The 26,631-nt window shown below is 41.7% G+C and overlaps 1 protein-coding gene across 10 annotated transcripts; it reads right to left on the reverse strand.

Annotated features, from left to right (window-relative positions):
• Positions 1–236: 236 nt before the first annotated feature.
• nsd1b (nuclear receptor binding SET domain protein 1b) lies at positions 237–26,054 on the reverse strand. 10 transcript variants are annotated; one of them, XM_067494672.1, is made up of 24 exons: positions 25,900–26,054; positions 23,337–24,208; positions 19,750–19,891; positions 18,998–19,170; positions 15,742–18,784; positions 14,491–14,603; positions 14,072–14,327; positions 13,580–13,680; positions 12,098–12,140; positions 11,476–11,732; positions 10,610–10,747; positions 8,688–8,811; positions 8,193–8,393; positions 7,933–8,112; positions 7,357–7,513; positions 6,290–6,495; positions 5,987–6,099; positions 5,732–5,878; positions 5,150–5,272; positions 4,725–4,841; positions 4,208–4,349; positions 3,646–3,752; positions 3,183–3,387; positions 237–2,705 (listed from the first exon to the last, which is right to left on the reverse strand). In XM_067494672.1, the coding sequence occupies exons 2-24, from the start codon at positions 24,189–24,191 to the stop codon at positions 1,999–2,001; spliced, it is 7,650 nt and encodes a 2,549-aa protein (XP_067350773.1). In that variant the 5' UTR covers positions 24,192–24,208; positions 25,900–26,054; the 3' UTR covers positions 237–1,998. The 10 variants fall into 10 exon arrangements, with proteins under 10 accessions (XP_067350773.1, XP_067350779.1, XP_067350777.1 ...); XM_067494678.1 differs by having other exon boundaries at positions 25,937–25,958; XM_067494676.1 differs by lacking the exon at positions 25,900–26,054 and adding an exon at positions 25,486–25,632.
• Positions 26,055–26,631: the final 577 nt, after the last annotated feature.

The raw sequence follows: 26,631 nt of genomic DNA on the forward strand, positions 1-26,631 counted from the left end.
GTATTAAGCAACTGCGTGATTAAATAACTTCTGACATCCTGACAAATGTTTGTTTTTGAAAAATGTGTTAGACATATTTTAAAGTGGTAAAATTATATTTGTGGCCACAAGATTTTCCTTTACTTATTGTGTTTTCATGAATGAACAAAATTTATTTTAAGAAGTGGGATTTTACAATATCTGACCATAAGAATGATTTAATAGACGCTGTAATAAAAAAAAAAAAAAAAGTGATATATTGTACATTGTGGTTTTAATTTTAGCAATTCACAGATCTGTGGTTTTTATATAGCTTTATGTTAGACCGATACATGAAAAATGACAGAGGCCAGTACAAAGTGCTTATTTCATAACCTCTTCTTCTTATATATTTATATAGCAGTTGTTTGAACAGGTCAATGGCTGAGATTTAACTGGTCATAATTAAAGTGGAATGAAACATTGCTTATTGGGCAACTGTAAAAAGGCATTATTAGGGAAAATTTCTCACTCACAGGCGCCAAACCATTCCTTAAAAATATCTCCAAAGAAATACACTCTAAGGCATTGGCAGATAACACACAGACAACAATATAAGCTTAAAGACAGAGCGAAACACACGTGGCAAGAACACATACTGAAGTGCAAGCATAATGGCAGGAGTCCTTCATTTTCATTGTCCAGTTGACCAGACTCATTTCCCCTCACTGGAGAGTGAAAGATGAGGGGAGAGAGTGCCGATACCCCAACTCTCCCTCAATGTCATTTGTGCGTCACAGAATAGTTAATAAACAGCATGAACACTGGAGCAAACGTAGTGCTATCTCTGCATCCAGACCACCCTCAGCCACAACGGAAACACTGAGTTTACGGTTAAAGTCGCTTCTTTGAATCAACCAGCTTATCAAGCTTAAAGAGTTAAGAGTCCCATGATGGTATAAATAGTTTTTTGTGTGGGCACAATCCTAAGTAAAGAACTATTCTCAGTCAAACTCTAACTCTATGTCAGTTTGGGATCCTTTTTTTTGGCATAAAATGATCAAATCTAAAAAGTATTCCCTCCTTCCCCACCATTGTTTATTCGCTTTAACTGCATCACTTTCAACATCAGCAACCACAAGGTTATAATTATAGTTCACAAGTCGGTTGTCCTCGTGAAAGCATGATGAAGGCTACACCAGGCAGCCAATCATCTGGAACTTTCACATTTTCATAGATGCTTCTGAATTGGAATGAGGTGACAACTGGAGACGGAGGCTGAAGTTAATGTGAGGAATGTCAGTCAATCCTAGATCAAATCGATTTAGATGGTGGGGAAGGTGAATTTAACAGCAGTATGTGTCCACTGAATCCCCTATGACTGTCCAGAAGTCCTAAAGAGGCTGGTTGTGTATAGTTCAATTACAGACATACTAATATTTCTTCTAGTAAATGTTGCAGGATTGTAAACTCTGTCACTATTTAATAACATATAGCAGAGTAGAAGTTATTCACCATTGTGGGCCTCTGCTGGTAGAGTTTAGCTCCACACTGACAAGAAGCTACAATGCTGATCTTTCAAGCCTGAAACTTACATACCAGATACAACAACTGTCTCCAATGACGAAATGTCATTGGTCGAAATGTGAGAAAACACCAGTAAAATATGTTTACAAATGTTTCATAGAGCAGTTCCAGATATTTTCTTTGTCAGATTCCTCATATAACAAAGTCAGAGGTCTGAAAATATGGAGTGATTAATAGGACAAAAGTAAATCAATAAATCCATAAATAACTTGTGAAACTGCTAAATATCTATGTACTGTATATTTCAGACTACACAGCTTTTGTACTGTTTATTTATTAATTAATAAACTTTATTAAACAAGTTATTTATGAACTTATTCAGTTTTGTCCTAAATTGATACAAACTGGTTGATCTCTATTTGCTTTTCTACTGAATTGAGTGTTTGTTGTCTGTCTGCTTTTAATGCCTCTATGTCCTGTGCCACTGTAAATAATAATCCATTATACTGCGTGTCACTCCTCCTCCTCCTCCTCCTCTTCTTCCTCTTCCTCTTCTTCCTCTACCTCCTTGATCTCCAGGTATTCCAGCCCTGCATCCTCTATATCCACATCTCCATCATCTTCAGTGGAATCTGATTTCTGCCTCCCCATCTCACCTTCTTCCACCATCTCCTCCTCCACCTCTGCCAGCAGCTCGTCCTCCTCCTCGTCCTCTTCTAAGACATCTCTGTCCTCCTCATACGAAGAGATGGGTGAGTATTGTGGGAGGTTGAACACATGCGGGCTGCTGGGAGCATCAGAGCTGCTGTGGGGAGGCGAGGCTGCAGGAGCGGCGACGGGAATAGTGATGGGTACTGGGATGGAAAAAGCAGGAAATGACTCGGAAGCACACAAGCCAGCCCTGGCACTGATCTCCTGGGCCCTCTTGGTGGTTGGGTTCTGGGTGGTGGTAGTGTTAGAAGCAGCAGAGGGGATCACAGCCATACCCAGTCCTGAGGTCAGGGCGCTGGGTTCAGGTGTATACTCCCGGATCTCCCCAGGTTCCAAGGGTTCAGGCCCACAGGGGTCGTGTTCGCTGCAGGACAACTTTCCATCCAGCTTGGAGATGAAGAGCAGGCCATCACGGTGCTGGCAGCAGTAGGAACTGGGACACATCTCACAGAAGGACGCTGCCTCTTTACCACATATGTCACACTGGTGCCACGGACATTCCCAGCGACCTACAATGAATATACACACGCAGACCAGAACATCAAGTAAGCATTTAGAACAACATCGACTATAAAATGCAACAAAGTGCTTCAATAAAAAAGCAGAAGAACCATTATCTCTAATAATAAATTAATAATAACAGTATCTGAATGAAGTATCTGTGAGTACTTTTTTTTTAACTTTTCGTTTGGAATTTAAATCTGTGCAACCTGAATGTTCTTTTATGAAATGTCAAAATAATTAAAAATGTATGCAGCTAATTGGAGAATGTTTTTTTTTCTGCCAGATATGTAAGGTAAGGAAATTTAAATATTAATAATTACTTTCAATTTTGTCCTACCTAATACTCCACATTAATTTTGACAGAGCCTCTGGAACGTAACGAGGGGCAGAAGTTCATTCTCACACTCAAGAAATGTCTATATTGTTTCCAGTGCCACAAACTGGACTGACACAAACCAAGCTGGTGTGTCAGCGCTACTGACCTGCAGGCCTCTTGGTGAGGTTGAGGCAGTCGGCGTGGTAAACTTTGGGACATCCAGGTCTCTTACAGGAAACCATTTGTCCTCCATCTCCACAGCTGAAACACTCATCCTCTCTTTCTTTGGTCAGTACAACCTTCTTCTTCTTCTTGCCATGACCCCTCCTCTTCAACTTCCGACCCTTGTCATCAGATGGAGGGTTGTTCTGCTTAAACAAAAGGTAGATTGACAGCTTTATAACGTGAACTGTTGGTACTTCAGGTGTATTTATTGGGAAGTAAAGCCGATTTTTTATTTTCATCTTTTACACAAACTTTGTTCTTCTCCTTCAAACAAAGGCGAATGAAATGGTTGACAAAATTCAGCGCGTCACAACAACGCGTGCTTGTACAATGAAATGTGCCTCATGAAATGATACTACACTTGTCATTGGAGACCAATAGTATTCATTTGTCATTCCCCTCACCTTTGGCCTGACGCCCAGGAAGCCGCTGCAGTTTGGTGCTCCACATTTACAGACGGTCTTCCCATTCCCCAGACACTCCAGGTTGTAGTTAAAGGTGAGCTCTGTGCCTGAACAGACACACAAAAACAGGTTGGGACAGGAGTCCTTGAAAATTGAGGACTGATGATTTTGACCAGTTTTTATTCTAGAGTAAAAAAAAAAAAAAAAAAAAAAAAAAAAAAAAAGCAAACCACTTTTTGCCATATTTGATACCTTGAATCCAAATACAAGAAGCTTAATAACAAACCCAAAACAAATTATAATATTCTACAATTTCTCAAGAGATACAATAATTAAATATTGTGTTCACTGAATGGGTGTTGTTCTTTGTGGTCCAAGCTGGAGTTAACGAGGAATCAGGAAGGCTTCAGGGTTTTCACCTGGCCCGTCTAATTATCAAGTTGATTTAATAGACAGCATGTGTTTTGTGATGACGAAAAGTGAAGTGGATGTTTTTCACACAAGCAGCTGTTTGCATTTGTCCGGATAGCTTTTGTTGTCAGCTCTGAAATAAGCGGCATACCTGCAGAAATGTCAATGAGGGCAAACAGTCCCACTCGGGTGTCGCCGCTCACCGTCCACTTCTGGGTTTCACAGTTTGGCTGGCAGCTGTGGTTCATGAACCGTGCCTCATTCCCCTTTGGTCCAGCATCAATGATCCGGTCCTTGAGGGACACACACATATGTTCCAATTAAAAAGTAAAAAAGGCGTAAAGTAAAAAAAGTGCTTGAATCCAAGCTTCAGCTTCTTTAGGTTGGACTACATGTCTCTTTTTAAAGATTCGTTTTTGGACATTTATCTGCCTTAATTGACAGTAGTAGAAAAGGTACAGACAGAGAGAGAATGAATATGAATAATGAAATAATAATAAATAATGAAACTCTCTCCATTAGTATAGGCTTAATAAATCTAATTCAGTTTACATTCAATTTGGATTATGTGCAAACGACTGTGTATTCAGGTTTTGTTTTCTTATTGGTCCAGTTTGACTTTTGACTGTAGTAGGCAGTGAGGACACATTTGTTGGACAGAGCTGTACCTTGTCCAGAGTCAGCATGTAGAAATTACAGATGTCGTTCTCCTGTGCGTGTCTGATCCTCGACCTGCACTCCTCCTCGTCAATCACCTCCCCGACATACTCGCTTACAAACTGACCCTAACAGAAAAACATAGGGGACACTGTTATTTAGCCTGATCTGGTCTCACTGGACAGCCACCATACATCCTGATCCCAGGTACCACAGCAGAAATACAAGTACTAGTGTCAGCATGGAGTAGCAGTGGTGGTGGTACCTGTACTGTCTAAACAGTCTTACTTACTGTGCGTTCATGGATGTATTGTTGTTATGTTTATAATGTTCATGTTTGTGCTGTGGGTCCTGCTGACACTGGACCACAAGGACTCTTGTACCTGTTACCCGGTGAATAAAACTTAATTTGAATTAATGACAGTAGTGCAGTTACCTTCTTGATGTCATGGACACAACGCAGCCCCCACCCTCGGGACAATGTCCTGAAAATCTCTACCTGGCTGTACTGACGCTTGGTGAATGCTTGGTTCAAGCACCGTTCACCAGCCGGGCAAACCTGTCAGTTCAGAGGAGTCATTATCAAAATATGTAGGAGTCTTACACGAGTCCAAGGAAACTCTACCCCTGGATATGTTACACGAACTGAGCCTTCTGTATTACAATAATCTATCTAGGAGCATATTGTACAGACTGTTTTATAAACCACATTTACACTATATTTTACACCTTCTCAAATGCATCACATAGTGTTTCCGTGTTTTTAAAGTTATTATATTGTAAACCACTTTTTATGTTAAAATATGGCAAAAAATATTGGACAATTGTTTAGATAATAACACTGATAACGGACTAGTTGACCTAGAGGTAATATGAGGAAACACAAAGGACTTTCCTTCAGCTACATTTGCTAAAACTAAAGTTAATTGCCATGACTTTTAAATATACTGTCCATTGTCCTTTGCCATGCTTTAAGATGTGCAACAATCGCGTGAGTCTGATGAAGGTGTTTCTATACCTGTGGATGACATTCATACAGTAGCATGCGGTTGATGCACTCAGAGTCTATCCCACAGGGGCTCTCATCTGTTGCCTTACAGTTACAGCGAGGGATCTCAGATAAGTCCGCCGTAAAGATCTGAACCTTTCCGATTGGCCGATTCACCTGAAATAGTCAGGAAGGCAGAAGCAAACGTGAACTTTCCTCCTGTTTATTAGAATAACGAAGCACTGTGGACTAAACAATACCACAGGGTTATGTGTCCTCCATGACCTTAATATGTTTGTACGGGGGAGGCTTCCTGTCATTCTTCCTGTCCTCTTGAAGCTGTCGAAGCTCCTTCTCTGCCTGCAGCTCCCGAAAGCGCACAGCTGCCTCCTCCAAAGCTGAGATGGGAGATCAACAGCCAGGGAAGTCAACACAGCAAGTACTAACTTACACAAAGACACAGCAAACTACATAAAAAAAAAAACATTACATCAAGAGACAAAATTCAGTGAAAAAAAAAAAAAAAAAAAAAAAATAACTCACTTTCAGGACATGTTAAAGAAGGATTTTACTGAACACACTACATACCTTTCTTATAAGTGGCATCGACACCTTTCCCCATCTTTTCTTTGCTGTTGGCATCCACGTCCATGTAGGGAAAAACTCTGGCCTGATAGGTCCACAGGTAGTCATTGGACCCGAAGAAGTGGACAGGGAACTCTCCGACATCGTGCCTCATCCGCTGGATGTTCTCTGGGATTGTTTTGGGATGGCTGACTTCTGCTGGCCACCACCTTAATAGAGGTGTTAAAAAGATCAACGGCTTTCAGCTTGTCCTTTCAGGGGTCGCCACAGCAGAACACGTTCCGCACGGTGATTTGGCATCGAGCGAGTTTTTACGCTGGATGCCCTTCCTGTCGTAACCCTCCTAATTTTGTCGGGCAGAGCCACACCTGGTGGGGTGGGATTTTAACCCACAGCCTTCTGCATCCCAACCCAATGCACTGCCACTGAGCCACCAGGCCCCCTTTCCTCTACAACAATGGTAGATCAGAGATTTCTGTGTATTTATTTATAATATTTACTGCACAGGAGTGATCCTGTAGCTCTCTCTTCTCGATCTGGGTCTGTTTCAGGCATCTCACCACCTCTTTATCCAACATGTGTATTGTAGACCTACTGTATGTTGCTGTTGTAAAAGCTTAAGTAATGATTTGTGTACTTTTGTGTAGTAATGAAAATATGATGAGAAATATATTTGTTGCTGTAACAATACATTTTTGTTAAAATCAAATCGGTATGTAGAACAGGGCTCGCTGATAATCACTTTCTGGACGATAAAATGCTCCACCGTAATTTTGCAAAACCCAAGATAATGTCTTAAGATGTATTGTTTTTTTTCTGATCAACAGTTCAAAGCTAAAGATACCCAGTGTTATAACAATAAAAAATGAAAAATGAGATAAATCACCAGGTTGCTGGGAATGAGAATAATCATTTGTTACAGTCTAACAGCAAACTTGGGACAGGCATGTTGGGATCAGCTTTCATGGGAATGCATGTTTTTAATTTTCCCTTCTGGTGGTGCTACATAAAAAGCCAGATCTCTAGATCACAGTTTTAATATGAAAAAAGAGACAGAGCTCCCCACTGACCTGTACCGCCCGACCTTCACCCAGAGGATGTCCTTGTAGTGAGGTTTCTTCCCGGCCTTGCAGTCGTTGCAGTACCAGCTGCCTTTAGGCATCTCAATGTTCAGACACTCGCGATGAAATGCAGCAGGACAGGACTCGCAGCACAACAGACTTCCCCCTGGAGCACAGGACAAGGTAGGATGGGCTTGGACAGTGAGTTCACTGATGTTGCTCACAGCCTGGCTGTGTTAAGAGCTAACAATATCTGACTTCAAGCACCTCTGGAGCTCAGTTATTAACAGGTTGTATTCAGTAAATGATGTCGTTAGCGTACAATTAACACAAATTCATCCAGTCATCATAAATTGTGCACAACCTTTCAATGCTGTCCCATCATCTCAACATTTCAGCAAATCTAACCTACACTCTGTACTGTTTCTAAATGCCTCACATGTACTTTCAATGAGTATTTTATCCACCTCAACCCCACTTCTTTCTAGATTTTTACACACCTAATGCCTTTAAGCTACATGTAGGCAGATTTTGTATCGGCTTTTCTATTAGCTGAAATGACATCGCGTGTTCCTGAAGTCGTACCTTCTGTGCAGACGAAGCACCAGCTGACGTTGACGTGTTCATGGTTCTTGACGCCGCGGCGCGGGGTGAAGTGGTTGGGACAGATAATGCTGTTGTTGGAAAGGACAACGCTGCCTGCTGCCATACACAGGTCTGTAGCATGATAGGCAACGGGACAGCGCACGCACCGTACCAGACGACCTGCAGACAAAAACAAGAGAACAAGTGGAGTGTCGGAACACTCGATGTACAGACAGTACTGTATCTAAACATCTGTTTACCTTTAGAGATGGACGAGCTGTTGGGATTGGTGATGAAACAGGTGAGACAGACGTGGATCGAGCAGCGGAAGCCTCGGTTTACAGGTGCAGTTGGGGCATAGTTGGCGATACACTCTCCGTGGTAAAACTTTCCACACACAGGGATCATACAGCGCCGCACATCCTCACTGCGCTTCTTACATACAAAGCAGGTGTGGATGCCTGGGAGGAAAACACGCCATCTATTCTCGTGTCTCTGGTGTGCCATTTCAGTTTTTCAGGTTTTAATATAATAATTCAAAGGGTATGTTAAATAAAATGTAAAACGTCTTTAGCACAAACAAGAAAAAATAACAGACATAATTTATTATCTATTTTTCACACCTCTGCTTGTTCTCTCTGGGATGCAAATACAAATATTTTCTATTTTACTGTAGTTGGAATGACTTCAAACTGCAGGTGATTTTTTTTATTTTTTTATTTTTTTGTGGGAACAAAGCTTAAATGCAGACCTACCTGATTTACACTCAGGACAGACAAACTTCCCTTTCGGAGCCTCAGCCAGAGAGATGCAGGGCAGGTGAAAGGCTCCACAGCACTGACCTTCACAGAGCAGCAGCTCCCCCGTCTTCTCACAAACCTAAGATAAAGTAAACAGCCTGCTTTAAAAGACAGAATATAATGAGAGGAATTCAAGTAGCTGTGAATGTGGTCCAATATGTTGTTTTTTTTTTTTCCAGGCTAAAGTTTCTCTAAAAATCTACATAGTAATACACATGTCATCAATGTGCTTCTCCTACCAGGCCCCACTTTTTTAAATGTATTTTTTTTTTTTTTGCTTTTTGCCAGAAACACACTTTGACTCATTAAACAGCACAAATGGAAAAGATAACAGGTTTACTGTAGTGCAAAAATGAGACTGGGCCAGATTCAATTACGGCTCTCTGGTCCAGCCTCTCTTTTATTTCACCACCCAGCCATGTTTTTTCAATCACTGCACATGTTCAGAAAGTTCATTGTGTCCCTTCTCATTTAGAAACTGTCCTTTTTCTCACTGTCCTTCCTGCTCACCTTGCACACATCCACCCACCACCCCAACACCACCTAGCACCCCAACACCACCTACCACCAGAGGGCTCAAGACCCCTAACTGGGCAGGCTCACTGATTTTGTCACTGGAGTCTGAGCCAGAACTAATTAATTAATAAGTCATGCTCCTTGCATATTGTCAAGTCTCCTGTGGTTGATCAACAGTTACAAAATTTCAGATGTCTGCTGTTTTGCTGCCTGCTTTATAGGATCACACTCCACATTGTCTTTTTACAGGCCTGATGAAACCGTAGTTCACATGCAAGTTGCTACATTTAGCAGGAAGTGGGATAGTGCTGCTGCTACAAGACAGCAGATTACTGGTTAACACACACGAAAAGTTGCTTGTTTTCTTGATATCAAAACACCAGGGTTCCCATGTTTTAGAAGAAATTATTGTCCTGTACATAGCAACATAACACTGGTGTATCAGATGGAGCAAAGACTAACAAGTCCTTGATGCACTTCAGGTGTTTAGACTTTGTTTATGTAGCAAATTATACCAAGACGCTCTATTTTTTTAATGCATTTTAAGTTATGAATCATTCTACTGTGTGGAATACACTTTCATGTTTGTTAAACTTTTATTTTATTTATGAAAACATTATGTTTATCAAAATCCAGAAGAGGCGGATAAGTTTTTAAAATCCCGTTTAATATTTGTGAAAACGCTCATCTATTTGATCAAAAATAGGCCAATCATTACCCCATCCAATGCACACTGGAACAGGTCTAGATCAAATCAGATAAGGGGCGGCTATAGCTCAGTTGGTAAAGGCAGTTGCTTACGGACCACAGGGTGAGTGGTTTGATCCCCGGCCCTGGCTATATGTCGAAGTGTCCCTGGGCAAGACACTGAACCCCTAACAGCCCATTCCCCTCCCCAGCTGTGCAGTGCCAGGTCCCAGCCTGGTAGAAAATGGGGAGGGTTGTATCAGGAAGGGCATCTGGTGTAAATCAAAATGCGGACAATGATCTGCTGTGGCGACCCTGAACTCACAGGATAAGCTGAAAGGAGAGTAAAGTAAAGTAGACTAGATTGTAGATTTGTGAACTCCTCATTAGTTTATGAGCTTTTTATAGACCTGACAAAGACCGTTATTGTCGTAATGCTTTTACAACATTGAGGCTTTCCAAGTAAGTAGATCAGAAATTGTCAGTTAGGACCAACCTAGATTGAAGTTAGGACTGAAGGTAATGCATTTCATAATAAAACGAAAAGTCTCATTATAACATGTAAACATCTCATTATAATTTAAAAACTTTTCTCAGAAAGGTTCTGAAACCAGACGACACAGCTCTGAAATGTGTTTTCCATCAGTGAATTTGGCCTCTGGGGGAAAACTCACTTGACAAATGTTCTCCTTCATGGAGGCTGGTCCTCCTCGGTCCCCTATGATTTTCCTTGCAGGTAAAAATGGGTCATCACACAGTGACAAATCATCCTTAATAGAGGAGAAGCTGTGATCCGAGCCGGATGGGTCACCCTTTAGAGACAAAAATGTATCAGAACAGTGAAAGAAACCTCAAATCTTCATATATTATCTTGTATTAATTACACTTCTTATTGCCTCCAATTGCTAATGCAGAGACATGGATTGAAATGCAGAAAATAACTTCAGGCTTTTTTTGCATTTTGCATAGGCAAATAATTGTCTTTGTATCCAAACTCTAATATATATCTTTTTCCTTTATGCCTAGGAGCCCAAATATTGAAAAAAAAAAAATTAAAATCACCCCAGGTCGCCCTATTGCACTGGCTGACATATTCCTTCATTAACATTTAACATACACATCATAACACAAATCTACTTCTAAAACAATCCCCAACAAATAGTCTGTTTACTCCTAAGCGGGTAACCAAGAGCTGCTGAGTTGTAAAAACAACTGAGGAAAGTTTTACACATGATATTACTGGAAAAAAGCTTGTAGGTATTCTGTGCATAATCCAACAAGTCATTTATTTTATTTTGTTGGAATCTGCGTGTTTTAGCTTCAGTACCACCTTCAAGTGAAGTCAGGTTTCCTAAATATAGGCTGACATAGGGTGAATTCCTTAAGTGAGGAGTTGTGATAAAGTGAATCTGCTCCTAGGCCTCAACCATGAAAGAAAAACTCATCTTCAGCAATATTTAGTTACATTAAATCATTCACTAACTCACTTTAATATAAGCAACACTCCCACAAACTCTAGGAGTAAGCAAACACGGCTGACCTCAGACTCTGCTGTGTCCTTTTTGACCTCCCAACTCTTACTCTCCTCTGGTTGAGGGGCATCAACCTCTGCTGATGCTGCCTGCACCTGTCCAGGTTCAGGCAGGGCTGGTGCAGGAGTGGTCATGACAGGAGTGCTTGGTGTGGGACTAAGCGGAACAGAGGGTGTGGACGTGCAGGTCGAAACCTCTGGGGACATCCGTGTGGAGGTAGAAGCTGTAAGCTGCTTGCTCTTTTTTACAGATGGTATCTCTGAATCTGGGTGTGACAAAGAGGTTTTTGCAGTTTCCACAGGCAAGAGAGAAATAACAAAAAGAAGGTTCATTTATAACACATGCATGTAAATCTCCATCTAAAGTAATGTAATTCTGATACATTTTACATTACATCTTGTTTCCAAGCACATTATTAATGTGTTTAATAATTTTCTGTAAAAAATTGACAAGTCTGTTAGTCAATTCCTTAATATTCCAAAAGTCATGACACATGCTTTCAGTTCTCTTTCACCTAAAGTCTGAAGTATTTCAATGTTCAAAATAACAAAAAGACATTTGGTTATTAAACGTATTGTGAAGTAAGGGCTCTGTAGTTTAATATGTACTGTTATAAGATGGTTTACCGACCTGCCTGAGGAGCAAGATTTGAATTGTTCTTCAGTGTTTTGACCTGTAATGAGAGAAACACTCAAAGACTTCCTATCACACTGAAAGAAACCATTCATTAAACACAGCTTTGGTAACATCCTGAAAAAAACACCAACTCCGGTAAGATGTCACTGGTTCTACAGATTTTCGTGGGCAGATGTCTCTGTGAAGACCCCAAAAACACGTTTTGTGATGAGTTAAGGGTGTTCAGTTTGGACAAGGAGTAGTAGGAGGGTTAAGTCTGCAACAATCAGCTTCTGAGTTTTAAAATATCTGCCTAATTAGCTTTGTGTCACAGCCACTTCAGCCAAGTTGATCGTGCTGATTGATGGGCCAAAACTCCAACCAACAGTAACAGGAACATGGAGGTGGCACCGTCATTGGACATTGGACTTGTTTATTAATGCTCTTCAGTGCAAGAAGGGGTCAGATTTTGGAAATACGTTCAGACAGTGGAACCGACTTTGTCAGGGTTGAGCGAGACCTCACAAAAACTCCAAAAGAATGGAACATGTCCAAAATAAAAAAATATGCTGATCCAGCGTGGCACCAAGTGGATGTTTAATCCTCCATCTGGCTCTCACCATGGAGGGGTATGGGAGCGTTAAATTCATTTCAGTGGGAAAATAACCTGTGCTACACTGAAAGACCAATGTTTGGATGGATAGGGTCTGCAAACATTATTCTGTGAAGCTGAAGCTATCGTAAACAGTCGGCCGATAACTACACCTTCCAAGGATCCAAATGACTTTGAGGCATTAACGCCAAATCACCTCCATCTCTTAAAAACACAACCATCTATGCCTCCAGGAATTTTCCAGAAAGAGGAACTGTTGACTGTTGATGAGTCAGCACCTGGAGGCTCACGGGTGATAGGCAAACAATTAAAGACGAACATGGTCTACTCTGCCAGGTTTGTATAGAGACAAATACTAACGAGCTTGATAGACCTATAACAAAGGTCTGTCTTCTCCAAGACTCAGAATGAGACAGCGGTAAAGACTGTTCTCCTCTGGTGTGTCAAGTGCTGGTGACCTCTGACACCAGAAGACAGAAGAGGTAAGAGAGGGGAGAGCAGCAAGGCGGAATTGGAAAGTTGAGTGTTCTTACAGTGTTTTCTGGAATTAATTTGTGGAGCGTGTTCTGTAGACTTTTGTAATTGTCTGGGGAATTACTTTGTTATCTGCTCAATTGTGGAATGTGGAATTTAATAAACGTTCAGTGTTTTATGATCTCTGGAGTGGATAATTGTTAGGCCTGCCTCTACGATCACCAGGTACATGTCCTTTTCACACACATCGTGTCACATGTTGTGTCTGTCTCATGCTTTCTCCTTTTTACTGTCCCCTTCAATCCAGTACAATTTGAATGAACTTAAAAAAAACCTGCAATGAATAATAAAGTTGTTTTCAAAGTATTAAACAGACATCCCAGTGACACAGATATACTACTATTTTGTACCTTCTTCTTGAGGCCCGATGACGCCTCTGCCTCCAGACAGTACTCCAGGATCTTCTGAGTGGGTTTCCTCTTCCGCTTCTTCTCCAGCAGAGGAGCCTTTCCTGAGGTTAGTGTTAGACATAAAGTGATTTAACTATGTTTTCAAGTTAATCAAAGCTTTATGAGACCTTTTTCCACAAGTGAAAGTCTGAAATTGCCGCTGCGATTATGCAACTGTTTTAGCAATTAATTAATGATTTTCATAATTTTTCAAGCATAAAAGCCCAACTTAGAAATTAATCAGTGTATTAAGGTGCAAAATATATATTTTTGCCATGCTGGCAGCATAGTTTTGCAGTGATAAATTTAACATTTAAATAAAATGTTTGCATACATTCTGCTACGATGTATTGTATTGCAGTGGATACACATTTACCAAGAGTACGTTCATTCAGTCTTTCTGACTCTGAAAGCAATTAAGTTAAAAATAAAGATACACAAACATTGATTCACCGTTGTCTTTGACAAGGCCTTCTGACAGCGAAGGTTCAGCTTCAGGAGGAGGGGTGAGTGTGTCAAGGGAGAGGACCGGGGTATCTTGGAGAGATGTGTTTTCAGTGCTGGGAACTTGCAGGTCTAAGGGCGTTGTTGCAGCAACATCGTCGGGAGGAGGTGTCTGTATTTCAGGAAGTACGTTCAAGGATGGGTGCTCATGTGCATTCTTGTCCGACCTCGGGGGTTCAGACATGGAGGTAATGGGTTCCACAGCCTGAGAAAATAAATTATGTAACTTCATTGTCAATTAGTGACATATGTTTGATGTGTAGCTGAAAAAGCAATATTGTGTGGTTAAAGTCATAGTAAAATGCACATTTAACAACAACTAATATAAATATAAAATTAAAACAGATCTTACTTTGTGTGATTTTTACCTTTCCAATGGGCTGGAGAGGCTTTTTGGTTTTCTTCCTAGTAGAGAAAATCTGATCGTACTCTTCAGTCCATTCAATTAGCCGCTTGCTTGGTTTTCTTATTCGTTTATGTGCTGAAAAGACACATAAAAACTTTTTAATTCCTTACGTTTATGCTGTGCAAACACAAAGAAGTCTCTAATGTTTAATTACAATCAAACTGATTATTGTGTGAAACAGTCATTTATCAGTTTCCTTTTATGTCAATATACTTTAAAATACTCAATAATGATATTATAAGTAGTCTATAAATTACTCTCTCGAGACACCTTCAAACTGGACAACCTGCTCATTGTCTAGAGTATTATGATGTCTCATGTTTGATGCAGGAGACTTTGGGTCTCTTTCCTTTGTGCTGCCTGTACTGTTCAAACTGTAGAATGCATCCTAAAGTCAGATTTAAATTCACAATTTTTCACACACTTTGTTATTTCCTTAGAGGCCAGAGCATAATAATATTTAATCTACTAAAAACAAGGTGAGGTATTGCACAGCCCAATGTCTGCATGCATTTTTGTAAAGTAGAAGCAGCATGTACCATTTGTGTATGACATATAAAACCCATGTGCAAAAACAATGGTCAATTGCATTGAGAGCTTTGCAGGACTTTGCAGGTGTTTATCTGCTACAGTAAACCATCCACTTTCTCATATTTCAAAGTCGCTGTTTCTCTTATCAGTTTGCCTATGAATGTACAAACACTTTTTGCTGGAATGAAAAGATACTTGAGAAAAGGTACATATGTGACATTTCTCAGGCACATTCTAGAGTTACAGATTGTTTATTTCTCCGATTTATAAGCAGACTTGGACATGTCCTAAAACTTGACCAATTTAGGAATTAGTGGGCCAACTTGAGCATGCAGATGGTCAACTAAAGTTAAGTATTGCGTTACTTTTCTCCCCTGGAGGCATGCCTCACAGTTTAAAAACCTTTGGTCTAAAGTACATGCACGTTTGACATATTGGCGATCAAGCAGATTATGCAGGAGGACATTAATATTAATTTGGGTGAAGTATCACTTACGCCCTGTTGTTGCTTACTGCTGCATGATGTCTCATTTAAAGTGACACCCCTTGGATTTTTCACCAAATAAGTGACTCAAAACGTCATTTGCACCATCTAGACAGTAGGCTGGACATGTAAAGCAATGTAATCAACTTAGCATTGGCATAATTGTGTTTTGGACAAACTACGCTAGACTCTCCTTACGTGGTTGAGTCTTGTTGCCTTCTCCAGCGTTGTGAGTTATGCTTGTGTTTTTCTCTGTACAGTCATTTGGCTGTCCCAGATATAGTGTAGTGTCAGACTGATGCTCCAATGGCTCCACATTCTGTAGATTTTCATTTACTCTGCTCCACCCCTCCTCCTCTTCCTCCCCAACCACTCCTCTATCACCACCAGCCTGCCTCTCCCAGCTGCTGGCCTGCATGGCCAGCAGGGACGGGACTCTTGATAAAGAATCTGCTCCTGATGAAGGGTCCACTGTTGGTAAGGATTCCCTTTCTGACAAAGACTCCAGTCCTGGGAAGCCAGGTCCAGACCTGGCAGGACGACAAGGCACTTTGCGGTTTGCTTTCCTTTTCACCCCAGTGGAGTTGCCCCTTCTGTTATAGGGCCTCTTTGAAATTTGACTAGCAGGGCCTTCAGTTTGTGGGATCACAGTTTTGTCTAGACTTGAATCTGAATTGTTATTAAGATGAGCATTTAGTTGATTTTGGTCTGCAGGTTTGGCCTTTCCCGGTATCACCAAGGGCTCCTCTTTAACATGTGCACTCGGTGGCCCGATCTCTAGTTCTAAAGGGGCCCCCTCTCGCTCTCTAGTGTCATGTAAGTCCTTCAGCATCATGAGAAAGGTGCTAAACTTGTAGTTTGTGTCTGGTTTAAAAGAGATGGGTTTACCATTGCTCTCATTTGTCAGGGACTGGAAGGATATCTCTTCAACATTTTTAAAGGCATTAATGAAAGAAAAGGACGAGGAAGGGGATGAGGAGCACACCTCAGCAGGATGATCTTCCTTCTTTGCCTTTAGCCTAGATGTGAGGGGTATGAAGTCCATTGGTGGAGTTGACGATATCGAGAGGTCTTCATCTTCACTTTTGACATCAGTTTCAAGGTCAGTTGAATCAGAAAAAATAGAAGAAGAAGGGGTGCTACTGCTAGAAAATGAGTCCTGGTCATCCTCACCACTGTCATTGTACTGAGATTTAATTTTTGTGCAAAAGTCAGGCTTGGTTTTGGAGTTACACACAGAGTAACCCACACTGTCCTCGTTTTTTCTCAGTGGATTTAAGAAATCTTTCTGCTTGGCCTCCTTTCTGTTCTTTTCCCGCTTCTTCTGCTCTACCTCCTGCATGGCCTTCAGGGCTCTGGTCATCAGTCGACTGCTGGCTGGGAGGTGGGCCGGCGGCTCCTGTAGCACTTTATTGACTTCATCTGGAACCTGCTTTAATTTGTAAACAGATTTCTTGGATTTCCCGGAAGAAACGTGAACATTCTTATATACCGAATTCCTTTGCCGGTAAACTTTACTAGCAACAGAAGTATTTGTTGGCTCTGAGCTGCGTAGTTGGTCAGTAGCCTCGCTTGCTTCACTGGAAACAGGAGTCTTTCTACTTTCTAAATGATCTGTTTGATCAGAAGATTGGTGAGTCACATTTGAAACTGTTATCTTTTCCAATTCTTGGCTACCTAACTCATTAGTGGAAACACTTGCCACAATCGAGGCCACAATAGTCTTCCCTTGTGGTGACTCAGACGAGAGACGAAGTACACCAGTCCCAGCATTTGCTTTTAACCTTTTAACTGAGATCTTTACAGAATCTGATTGATCTATGGAGACATTTGCCTTGTTGTCCACCAAGAGTGATTGTTTGGATGATATTTTGGCCAAATTATTATCTGGCATCTCGTCATTCTTTGTATAGCCAGGCTGGTTACCAGGACTAATGGTTACATTAGAGTTTAGAATCTTCTTACCCTTTATGTCTTTGCGTATTAATTTGACAAAGGGAAGTCTACACTTAGAGACCAAACTTGTTTGCTTTTTAAGGCTTGGTGAAGGCTCAGTAGTGTCAATATTTAAACTCGAGACTCGAGTCATCTTACTTTCTTTTTCTTCTGCTTGATCAGAAATCCTGTCAATTACATTGACCTTTTTGTCAGCTACCACGTGAGAATTTTCAGTTGGACTGAAACACTTAACACTTTCTGAAAACCTGGACTGGTCTTTGACACCAACTTCCATACTGGACTGTGAGGTATTTTTAACATCTGAGCCACCAAACTGGTCAGAGGGGATGTCAGTAACAGAGTCAGCCGTATCACTGGGTGTCTGTCTACACTTTGAATATCGGCGCTTGTCGGAGCGCAAAGAGGTCTCAACAGAGACCAGGGGTTTCTTTTTGTCTAACAGTCCTGGCTGGTCCAAAACATTGACACTTCTACCAGAAGGCCTATTAGCAACTAGGGTATTTTTACACTTTAAATGTCCTGATTCTTCAAGTGGAAGATTTGTTTCAACAGGTACCAGACACTTATGCTTATCTGATAATACTACCTGCTCACTGGTCCCACCGCTGCTGAAGACGCTGGGAACCAGGGTCTTTTTACTAACAACAGATAAGCTCTTTTTCTTACATGGCATCTTGCTAAACAGGGTGCGGTCTGGCATTGGACTGGTTGTTTTTGGTCGCCTGTCTTTGCTTGATTTACTGAACCAATGACCACTCTGAACTTCTGGCTGTTTCTTCACCTCTTTGACAACCGTGGCGGGTGGCGGAGTCTGAGCCATCTTAGGCTGGCGTTCAAGTGCTTTAGGACACAAGATCTTAGGGACTGAGTCAATGTCAGAATATGGGCACTCCTCTTTGTCTCTATCTGAATAATTAGGTTTATTTTGCAAAATCTTTTTATTGTGTTTATTAGTCATGTCTTTTGATGATTTACTCAGTTTCTTCTTGACAGTAGATTTCTTTAAAGTGCTTTTCTTTGTTAAAGTTGTCCCTGGGGATGAAATAACTGGGGATGAAATGGATCCATTTGTCACGTGCGATGTCTCTGGAAGGGTGGAGACTGACTGAGTGGAGGAAGAAAATGTTGGATTGACTTTTTTATCTCTCTCGGGCGTAGAACGGTCCTGGTAGTTATCATCTATAGACAAAGAAATGGAGGAAGCCATTTTGGGTCTGTCTGGGAGAACAGATTCAGCTTCGGCAACACTGGATTTCCAAGAGCCCTGAAAACGTTTAGCAATCTGCAGAAAGGTAAAAGAAAAATTTGCGCAAACCATTTAGAGAAGATGCACTTGTTCTAAGTTTACTCCTTAACAAGTCTGTCTTAAAGATAAAAAATGCATTTTGTTTGATGTCTAAGCATTTTCTGACCTGATGATTAGCTGAAACTGATTTATAGTTTTGTACAACTAGCAGCTGAATATTCATACAGTAACTACAGAAAAAGTAATTACAGTGTATTTGTAGTTCTGCTCCCTTTGCTTCCCCCTCCGACGCCGTAGGGGGAGCTGTTCAAATTCAAAGCCTCCACTGAAAGTGTGAGTTGATTTTTCCTCCACCCAGACCAGCTCAACAGGCTGCCCAAAGGTCCTGACATAGTAGAGCCGACAGGGCCGATCACCAGACTCTAAGACAGTAAAAAAAAAAAAAAAAAAAAAATAGGCTCGAAATTCATGGCATGCGAATGAAAACCACATCATCCTGCACAGGAAGACCACAACCACATCAGCACTACATAAGCTTAAAAAAGCCACTGAGCTATCTACAAAACTGCAGTCAATCAGTTTCATAAGATTCTACAAAAAAAAAAAAAAGAAAAAAGAGGCCAAGCACAAATATTTATCATTGCTTGGAAAAGTCTGATACCTTTAAAAGCAAAAGAGAGAGAAGAAGAAAGCCAAATAAATATCTGACACTAAAGTGCCAGTAGTTAATGGGTTTTGCCTCAAGCTATGGGGAATTTGAAACAAAACAGAAAAAGATAACAGTATTTGTACTTTTTAATGCAGAAAGCCACTGTGGTGTAACAATATCAATGTACATATCGGTGGAGAACTGTCCCTGACAAATGTGCTTCTAATAGGAATTTGCAACAGTTCAGAACATAATGATGCCAACGGTTTTCAGAAAACTCTAGAACTCTGTTCTAAAATACTCTGTCCCAATTCTGAATCTTCACAGTAAGTCAACAATGCTTCGGGCCTACCTTTGACTTTGTGATAGCTTCCCTGTAATGGGTCAACGATCAACTCACAGGGCCACCACGGTCTTCGGCCAATCTTTGCCCAAATAACTTCCCCCTCTAGAAACTTCACAGGTGGCAGAGACTTTTTCTTCAGGTTGTTGTGCTGTTGACAACATAGCAATGCAATTAGACATCTTCAAATGAAACATGTCACTATGTCCAATATGTCCGAGGGAAAGAGCTACAGCTGTGTTGCTGCTTGTTATACGGTTCCATGTCCATGTTTATTGGGACCAACTTCATTCTGATGTGCCTTTACTCCAATGTCAAAGAAATCAAAAATAATACATAATGTGATAATTCACATCATTAATCAGCAGGTCCAAAAATGCAACCACGAGTGTCTTTTTGTGCCAGTCCCAAGTCTGGATAAATGCAGAGGGTTGTGTCAGGAAGAGCATCCGAGGTAAAACACATGCCAAATTAAACTTGCGAATCATGACTTCCACATCAAATAGATAAAGAGAACTTGGTGTGTCATTCGGAAAGAGGATGGTGGACAAGGAGTCTTGGTGCTGGAACAATGAAGTTCAGTGTATACAGTGGAAGAGGTTAGCTAAGAAGAAGTGGGACACTATGAGATGTGCAGAGCTGTGGCAACTACAGAGGAATATAGCTGAGATGCCATACGATGAAGTTGCGGGAAAAAAAATGAAAAATGAAACCATATTTCTGTAAGCAGAAATATGGTTTCATGCCTAGAAAGAGAACAACAGATGCCTAGAAAGAGAACAACAGATTTTTGCTAATGAAGTACAGAGAAGGTCATAGTGAGTTGCATCGTGTCTTCGTAGATTTAGAGAAAGTGTATGACAGGTTGCCGAGAGAGAAGCTGTGGTATTGTATGAGGACGTCTGGAATGGCAGAGAAGTATGTTATAGAGTGGTGCAGGACATGTGTGAGAGCTTCAAGAGTTGTGGTGAGGTGCTGTAGGTGTGACAGAGAAGTTCCAGAGAAGTGGAGGAGGGTCTACATCAAGATCAGCTCTGAGCCTCATTTTCTTTGCTCTGGTGATGGACAGGCTGACAGATGAGGTTAGACAGGAATCTCCATGGACTATGATGTTTGCAGATGACATTGTGATCTGTAGCGAGAGCAAGAAGCAGGTGGAGGACAATCGAGAGAGGAAGGTCTGCTCGGAAAGCTGAGGAATGAAGATTAGCCACAGCAAGACAGAATACATGTGTGAGAATGCGAGGGACCCAAGTGGAACATTTAGGTTACAGGGAGCAGAGGTTAGGAAGGTGCAGGACTTTAAGTACTTAGGGTCAACGGTTCAGAGCAACGGAGAGTGTGGAAAAGAGCTGTGCAAGCATTCAAAGCATAGGTCGGCCCCACACTAATGACAGTGACAAAAACTGGACTGGAGTCCAATTGTTGGAATAAGATTGGAGTTGTGGGTTGTTCTAAAAAAAAAAACAATCACTGTAATTCACAAAAAGTATCTGCTGATGTAAACTTTGCCCTGCAAAAACAAATCTCAGAGGATTTACAGTAAAGAATTGTTGATTTGCATCAAACTGGAATAAGATACAACTCAGAGCTTTAACAGTCAGTCAGTGGCTTTAATACTGTGGCTGTTCCTCCTGACAATGTTAAAGGTGACTAGGAAGCCACAAGAAAGCTCAGTGAGAAGTCCCTGTAAGGTGGTTAACATCTTTGTTCGTGATTCTGCTTTACAGCAGTCATGGTGCAAAGTTAAATGTAGTACAGGGTCCATGGCAGGACACCATTGTCAACAGTCAAGGTGCATCCTGATTTAAATCTCGTGGAGGGACCCAGTCAGAGAGCGGACATTAGCTAAGTAAAAATGCTAATCTCAGGAGGGCTGACTTACTTGTGTACTAAAATGTGCGTGTTTTCTAATTCCGTAAAGACACTAACTTTTTGTGTATTGTTTGTTTGGCTTGGCTGACATATTTTATTTATTTATTATATATTTATTAACCCCTTAGAAAAAGATATTTATTCCCTGATACAATATTTTTGTTGTCTGCCCCTCAAATCGGCTGCAGGCTATTGCCTCATGGCTACATTAACTGCTAATAGTTTAATACCCATAAATGTGCAATCAAATTTATTTATGCTTATGTCAAGTTGCACTGTGGGTATTATGAGCAGCATGCTTTGACAAGGTAGATGAATAGGGGCAATAAAAGTATGTTAATAGCTCTGGTTTAACTGCATGTTTGTGGCTGTAGTATTAGTGAAGTAGAACAATGAAACCATGAGGTAAGATAGCTCAGGTGCGTTAGCCTACGTTAGCAGAAGGAGCGGGAACTAGGGGAAACTGTTAGCATGACAAGAGTTTTTTTTAAATCCAGCTACCACACGTCTGAGGCTCAGTAAGTTTATGTTGTTTATTCAGCACAGATGGAAATGTACAAGAAAAATTTGTGGGGTTTACGGGAGTTACAAAGCTCCCAAAGTGATGTCAGGGCAGCATCGAATAACCCCCTTAACACACACTTTCCCAGTTACCGCTAGATGCTGCAAGCAATGGGGAGTTTGGGCCTTATCTAGCTAAATACATGTTCTTGTTACCTTCCCATCAATGTCACGAACTTTTAATTGCTACCATGCTGTTCTATTTTGAAAGGACCACTGGAGGCTTTTGTAGACTATGAATGACCCTGAAGACCTTCTTCACAGGAGACATTTTACAAGTCACAGAATGAAAATCTTGAGCGTAAGCATTTAATGTTGAATTACATCAACCTGCTTCAGTTTCAGGTTCACGCAGGCTCAAAGGTCACTTTTTTTACTAACACCTGTGCTCAAGTCAAAATGTCTCCCGTTCTCACGCTGTTATGATGATCATTCAGTTGAATGATGACTGTTTTCCTGGAGAAAGTAACTCATTGTGAAACACTGATTCACAGATGTAAAACTAAAATAACTGTTTCATAGTCACAGGTGTCTTGTTGCTCTCTTTCTTTTTTAATTTATTGTCATGCTCTAAACTTGTGGAACTATGTGTGCACGTTCACATATTATATCTATAAGACTAAAGTACGCTACAATATGCGCAGTTGTTTAAGAGTATTCGTAAAATATAAGAACTGAGTCGATAGCACATGAGACTCATGAATAAGCATGAGTAATGTAAAAGATATTAAAAGGTCATAGAAAACAGGCTCATTTGTTAGTTGACTTAGTTAAATTCTTCGTCCTACTTTTATCTAGAGGATGATTATGGTTTACGTTTTCGCAGCTTTTAAAAAGCTTAAAAGATAATTTGTGTAAAAAAAATGTTCCCAATTGACTTTTTGAGTTCTGCTACGAGCCAAAAGTTCAGGCCTAATCTTTCAGCCCACATTTGTTGTACATTTTGGCTAATTTGGCAACTGATCTGTGGGTGTACATCAAAAGCCATCACTGAATGACTCTGATCCTTAAGAGAACTTTATAATCTGATGATTCTTTGGCAGGTTCTGTAGTTTTAGGTGTCCTGTTCTCTATAAATTCCAAGTGAATTTACTGACATGTGAAAAATCTAAAAAGATCATTGTGTCTAGTTTACGTAGGGTAGAAAGAGTAAAACTTGCCAATGAATGTCTTGAGGGACTATCCTCAAAAAAGAACAGCTCTGTGTCGCTATCCCACTCATCATCTGAGAGGTACCAGTATCTCCTGCGTTGGCCAGAGGACTGAGAGCGTGTGATGACCTTGGCTGACAACATGGTAGCATCCTTAGAGTCCAAATTTACATCTCCAGGGGCAGACTGAAGGACAGTTCCTGCCCTCTCATGTTTGTCCCGAAAATCTACCACAGGAGATCTGACCTCTCGTGCTTCATCATTGTCGTCATCCTCAAATAAAGAGTGGAGAAAGCCATTGGTGAAAGGGCTGCTGCTATCGAAAGAGAAGGCTGGGCTAGGCGGGCCTGAGAAACAACCTTCTGCCTTTTTCTCATGATCGCTACGATTGGCTGCTGGTGCATCTCTACATCCAGTCTGGACCTGGGAGAGTTTTTGTCCAGTAGAAGAATTACCAACCCTCTCCTCCTTACTTGTTTTGTGGTTGCAAGAATATTCCCTGCTAGTGCAATCGGCCCAGGAGTCCCTCTCCATCTCCTTCCCCCTCTCCTTCTTGTGTGTCCCCCACTCCCAGCTCCTCCCTGGCTCCCTCACAGGCAGGACCAGGTCTGGCTGGCTCACCAAGGTGGTGAGATGTTGCAGCCTCATAAGGGGACTGTAGGAGGAAGAGGAGTGTTGATCCCTTTGAGCAAACCCATAGATGGATGCATGCTTCAAAGAAGAGGCCGCAGCAGACATGGTTAAGCCAATCTTGTGGTCATGGTGTCTGGAGGACGAGGAGTGGGCGGGGAGGTCACGACCGGGGGTCAAAGGGCAACCGGACTGATGGGTCTCCCTCAATGGGCCTGCATAAGGCCCACTCATGCTGCCATGGTTTCCTCCTGAAACACAAACAGAAACAATAAAATGACATTAGTCAGTGTGGTTCACTTTGGATCTCCTTAATATTGTGCATATAATATGCTTATAACATTATATTCTTTAGATTTGCATGTTTAGGTTGTTTCCCAAAATAGAACTCTAATTGTCCTGTAAGAACATACAGTTTGGTCATGATTTTGACACCATAGCATGTTAATGCAGACTGTCTCCCATTCATTGCTATAACATAACGTTGATGCGGCCCATCTAAAGTTCTCCCAGGCAGCTGGTAATGAGATATTTTTAAAACTGGAAAGAGGAAAAGCCAAAGCTCAGACATCAGATCGACAACACAATCTGCCATCGTATGATGTCAAAATAAAAGCGTAAACAGACTCACTGACGACGAGCGGATCGACCTAATGTAACATTTCCAAGAGATCAGGCGGAACGAACGCCGCCACTGAAATACCCATCATTAAAATGACCGCGATATGAAGAAAATGACATCAAGCACGATAAGGTCAGCAGCCTATAAACTCACACGCATGCATGTTGTATATACACATAGTGAGATGGCTACGGAGCGTGACATTAAAAACCATCCTGATATTAACACGCCGGCGCTGAAACCGCGACCTGGAAATAAAATGGACCCCTCCGTGCGCGTGCACGCGTCGAAGTGTGCGTGTGGGTGTGTGTGCGTGTGTGTGTACAGCTATGGTGTGTATAAGTGTGTCGTTCGTGGCTTGCAGTGGCTCTGTGATTGCATGAGACAGAAACACAAACACCACATAACATGCAAGGACGACGACAAATACCAAGTTCACGTACACACACACTGACACACACTTGTACAGGCTTCCCCTCCGGCAGATGCAGGCTGTGTGCATCAAACAACAAAATCACGGTGAAAAACGCCAATGGACGCGGGGTCTGTCGAGAGAATCTTACCATTCCGGTGTCGACCATCGCAAAACTGATTCCCAACCCGTTCATTTTGGCGTTTAAATGCGCCAATTTCCCATTTTTTGAAAGCGGATAAGGAAAGTCCCGGCGGCAATACTACTAGGCCTGGATCCTGTGAAACGTACTCACTCACTCCCCCTCCACCTCCCTCCTCCTCCTCCTCCTCCTCCTCTCTACATGCGCTAAAGCCTGGTCCAGCGGCCCCTGGAACAGAAATTCAGGCGTGTTGTGCTCCTTCAGCGACACTCTCCCCCTCGCCTTATTATTACTACAACTTTATAATTCCCCGTCAATGCATGTGTGCTCTTCTTGAATAGCTGTTTCCTGCCTCTATACTCTGCCTGCCCCTTGGAAGTCAGTCTCTCACTGCTGTGCGCACTGCCAGTCGTCACCGCTACCTCCCTCCCCAGCCGGTCCACAGCATGGAGCTCAGAAGGGGCCGTGAATTTCTCTTCAAGGAAAAAAAGAAAAAAAAAAAAATCTGATCTGACAGCCACCAAAAAACTCCCCGGACCACCACGCGACACCTCCAAAAATCGCCCCGCCCCTCTCCTTAATTACATGGAACCAATTATTAACCCACGGCAGACTGCCATCATCAATGACATGTCACATGCCAAACTTGTGCCAACAACTGGCATCTTCTACACCAACACCACCCCGACACGCACTTGGGCAGCACACATGCGCCTGATGATAATACGACAATGATCTAATAAAAGTAAAGAAAAAATGTCACCACCACGTCTGAGCAGCAGTGAAATGCTACAGCAGGCTACCAGGAAAAAACAGATGGGTTTCCTTTCTTGAGACGAGTTGCTGTGCAGTCTCTGGCTGCACACCCGGTCCCTTCAAAATGGAGTCCTCCTGCCTTAGAGGAGGAAAAAAAAACAGGCCACAAAGTGTTAATATATGCTCGATATAAAGTTCATCCAGCCACGGAGAAACTGAGCCACAAAGCGCGTTTCTCTTGAGCTGTGGAGGTGTTTCTGCAGGTTGAGTCTTCAGTCACCCATGGCACGATATGAACCTTTTCTTTACATGTTGTGTCTCCTAATGTCACTGTCTTACGAGTGTTTCCACCACGGCCGGGGGGGTTCTGAGACACATTTATCCCCTGATGTGTGTGTGCCAAACGCGTGTCTGACAGCAAAAACAGCATTATAGCGCTGAACGACTGCTTGCGCCGATTTGCTGGCTGTTTTGTGCATTTATGGGGGGAAACACACGGTCAGCTGCTTTTTTTTTTTTTTTTTTCTTTTCAGTAACGAAGGGGTGAAACCTGGAAAACAACTGCAGCTCTCGGCCGGTGAGGCTGAGCTGAGTTAGGAGACATGCGAGATTCTTGCTTTTGTGTGTTAAGATTAATGGGCGAAAATAATCTCCACTTCTGTATATTTTGTCACGATATGTCATTGAGGACCGGGAGGGCAGGCAGGAGGGTGTTTCAGGTGTAAAAATAACCCCCCCCCAC

This window comes from Channa argus, chromosome 24, assembly GCF_033026475.1.
Source record: "Channa argus isolate prfri chromosome 24, Channa argus male v1.0, whole genome shotgun sequence".
NCBI classification, from domain to species: Eukaryota; Metazoa; Chordata; class Actinopteri; order Anabantiformes; family Channidae; genus Channa; species Channa argus.